Below are 3307 nucleotides of genomic sequence, written 5' to 3'. Positions count from 1 at the left end.
TCCAACAGGAGCAACGGTTATAAACCGAGTGAATAGTTGGCGCCGGTGAGAGCGGGACGAAATGTCACCACTAATCCCCGCTCTCACCTTTCATCCTGGCGGTGGGAAGGCCCCCCTAGGAGTTTTAGTGGGTAGTGAGGGCATCGCCCTCGAGCCCCACATACCCCTCCTTCCCCCCGGGAGGAGGGCATGCGTAAAGGCATTTCTCCTAGTAAAAAAAAAAAAAAAAAGGTTACCCGCAGGGGGTGGGATCATCTCGGATGCGGTCCGACTTGCTCGGTCGCATTTCGATATGATTCCGCTACGGGTTTAGCGAACCCGCGGTGCCTGAGCTCTCGTAATCTCTTCCCTAGCACCATGGAAGAGACCGAGCGTCCGAGATTGCACCCAACCTCTCGGACGGCGAGGTGGGCCCTCTATAAAAGGTCCCCCTGTTTCGTGGCCACGAGATGAATGGGTGAATCATCCAACAGTGGCCAAGTGGGGAGTGCATGGTTGGAACTAACTGTGTGAGAAAGGATGGTGCGGTTCCTCGGGTTTCGGTTCGGTTCTCTCTCGCGATGGGATGGAGGATAGCCTGAGATCTTTGAGGGACTTGAACTGTCGCGGTGCAGGATCTGACTAGTATACTCCAGGATGTGGGTTAGCCTTCGGGTTTTGCTCTCTGCTCCCTATCCTGGAGGTATGCCGATCGACGTTCGTCGAAGAGTGACGAAAGGAGGTAGGTGCAACCACCAACGTTCGCCTTGCGGCCGTTCGGCGGTGTCGTCCTTGCCGTCGGACGGTCGTCCGCTGAATCGCGGGAAACGCTAGAGGCGAGTCGGGTGATTGGCCGGCGAGTCACCCGGCTTCCTCTCCATCGCCAGTATTAAATACAACATGAGCGGTACAAAAAAGGTTACGAAGCGACGAGAACTCGGAAGCTCGTCACGGTTTCCCGGGGGTAGTGTCCCCGCTCCCGGGCGATCGACCCCCACGGGGGAATCCAGCGAGGGGCGAGTCGCGGGGTTGCCGGCGGGCTCCGCGGCCGATACGGTTACCGCTGAGGTAGTGAATGACTGGAGTGCGTGTGAAACACCTGTTAGAGGGAAAGCAGCAGCGCCGAAGTGCCACAAGCAGCTGTCGGTGGTTGTAGAGAGAATGCCTGCGTCGGCTATCGGTAAGTCGGAGAGTAGGGGCGACTCCTTGCCTGATGGCCAGACCGCGGTACCTATAAGAGGCGAAAACAGTGGTAGTTCCGGAGGGACCGGCCCAAGAGCTGTGTCACGTCCCCCTAGGGAGCGTGGGCCACGAGCTGTGGAAGTAGTAGAGGTGGACACTTCGAGTGGCGAGTCCAGCGATTCGACGAATTCTGATGCTTCGGCTGATGATGCGACTGATGCAGAGCGGAGTATGATTTCTCTGAGTAGGATTGATAATTTTCATGAAAAAATTCAATTCGGAATCGAGGTGGCCAAACAGGCTATTCGGCATTTAGCGAAGAGATTGGAAAAAGCTGAGGATCGGGAAGCTTCGAATCTGAGCCTTTACGAGCGCAAAGATAAGTCGTTCAGGAGTCGATTGGAGACCATTCAGAAAGAGAGAGACAGTCTTCGCAAAGAGGTCGGGATTTTAAGGAAGGAACTCCAGGACTGTAGAGCGCAAGGACGAGAGGAGCGTGGTGAGTCTGGCCAACTGCTACAGGTCTCTTCCGTTGGTGGGGGTAGTTCTCACGCGAGTGAGGATGTCCCTCTGGCGCGCGACCCTTCGTTGGGTGCAGTACCCGGAACGATACCGGAGGATATTGCTACAATGGATACTTCGGTACGAGGGGGAAAGGAGAATGGGACGGAGCAGATTGTGCCCTCTGTAGAGGCCAACGTTCCGGGGAGAGAGAACCATCCGGATTGCCCTCCTCCCTCAGGCCTCGAGAAGAGAGAGTCTTGGGTGCCGGTAACTGGGAAAGGAGGAAAGAGGAAGAAGAAGAGAAAGAGCGGGACGAATAGTGATAGTGGCTTGCCCGCGAATGCATCGGACGTGGTGACGGACAATGCCAGCAGTGCAGGGACGCTTAAAGAGGGCCTGTCCTTCGCAATGGCTGCGCGGGGGACTCGGGATGCTGCGGTTTCGGGGAAGGATCCTCGGGTCTGTCCCAGGTCCGTGGCTCCTGCGAAAAGGACCGCACGTGCTGGGACTCGGAAGAGAAGCTCCGCGGTGATAGTTATACGGTGCAACGAGGGTGGCCCATCTTACGCTGAGGTAATGGGTGAGGCGAGGTCGAAGGTTCCCTTGGCGGAACTGGGTATAGTGGACACCAGATTAAGACGTGCGCAGACTGGCGGTCTGCTGATTGAGATCCAGGGAGAGGACGCTGGTACAAAGGCGGACTCCCTAGCGGAAAGGCTCAGCTCCCTCTTTAAAGAGCGAGAAGATGTGAGGGTGATACGCCCAATTAGGAGAATGGAGTTCCGTCTCGTTGATCTGGACGAGTCCGTAACGGCCGACGAGATCAAGGAGGCTGTCGCGGCGAGAGGAAGAGTACCCCTGAGCGACGTGCGGGTTGGACCTTTGAGACCCCGAGGGGGAGGTCTCAACAGCGTTTGGCTGCAGTGCCCTGAGCCCTGCGCGGAGACGATAAGAAAGGACGGAGGACTGCAGGTGGGGTGGTCGCGAGGGCGACTGATACCATTGGCCAGGAGGAGGCTCCAGTGCTACAGGTGCTTAGCGGTGGGACATACCAGGGTCAACTGCAGGAGCGCCGTGGACAGGAGCAATAGATGCTTTAAATGCGGAAAGGAGGGGCACAAGATGATCGACTGTCGGGCTTCGCCTCATTGCCCTGTGTGCGCGGCGAGGAATTTGCCGGCTGGACATAGGGCTGGTGGAGACGGTTGTGCTCCTTACAACGGCTTGGTGCGTGCGACCGTTGCCGCTGCCGCGACCGTCCCTGAGTCGGGGAGTGTTCCCCCCTCGGAGGATGCGATGGTGGTGGACGGCTAGCATTGGACTATATAAAGCGGATTGCTCGTGACCCGCGCGGGACTTGCTGCGCGTGTGTGCGAGAGCGGACTTGTGTTAATAGACGTGTAAATAGACGTGTAAATACCCGCAATTCAGTGGTGGGAGCCATCCCGCGCGCATTTGGGGCACTCTGACGTAATGCCAGAAGGCGGTTCCGGGGTGTTCCCACATATGCATTGCCGAATTTGTATGGACCAGGGGGAGTTTTTTAGTCGGTAGGTGGTCGCTCCGGTGTATCCTCGTGATCACGGGGCGGTCGAATCCGGCACACCCAGTGGTGCGGGCCACTGGGCGTCTTCCCCCCCCC

General features: G+C 57.7%; 1 protein-coding gene across 1 annotated transcript; it reads left to right on the top strand.

The window, feature by feature from the left end:
* Nucleotides 1-879: 879 nt before the first annotated feature.
* Nucleotides 880-2979, top strand: LOC108747256. Its single transcript, XM_018484639.1, has one exon. It carries the CDS (start codon nucleotides 880-882, stop codon nucleotides 2977-2979), a length of 2100 nt encoding a protein of 699 aa, XP_018340141.1.
* The last annotated feature ends 328 nt before the right edge of the window (nucleotides 2980-3307 follow it).

The sequence above is a fragment of the Trachymyrmex septentrionalis genome, unplaced genomic scaffold (assembly GCF_001594115.1).
Source record: "Trachymyrmex septentrionalis isolate Tsep2-gDNA-1 unplaced genomic scaffold, Tsep1.0 scaffold108, whole genome shotgun sequence".
NCBI lineage: Eukaryota > Metazoa > Arthropoda > Insecta > Hymenoptera > Formicidae > Trachymyrmex > Trachymyrmex septentrionalis.
Note: the sequence above shows the minus strand (reverse complement) of the source record. Positions and strands in the feature narration are given on the sequence as shown.

Excerpts from the sequence above, each read along its gene's own strand:
- LOC108747256 (XM_018484639.1), top strand. The coding sequence starts at position 880 with ATGAGCGGTACAAAAAAGGTTACGAAGCGACGAGAACTCGGAAGCTCG.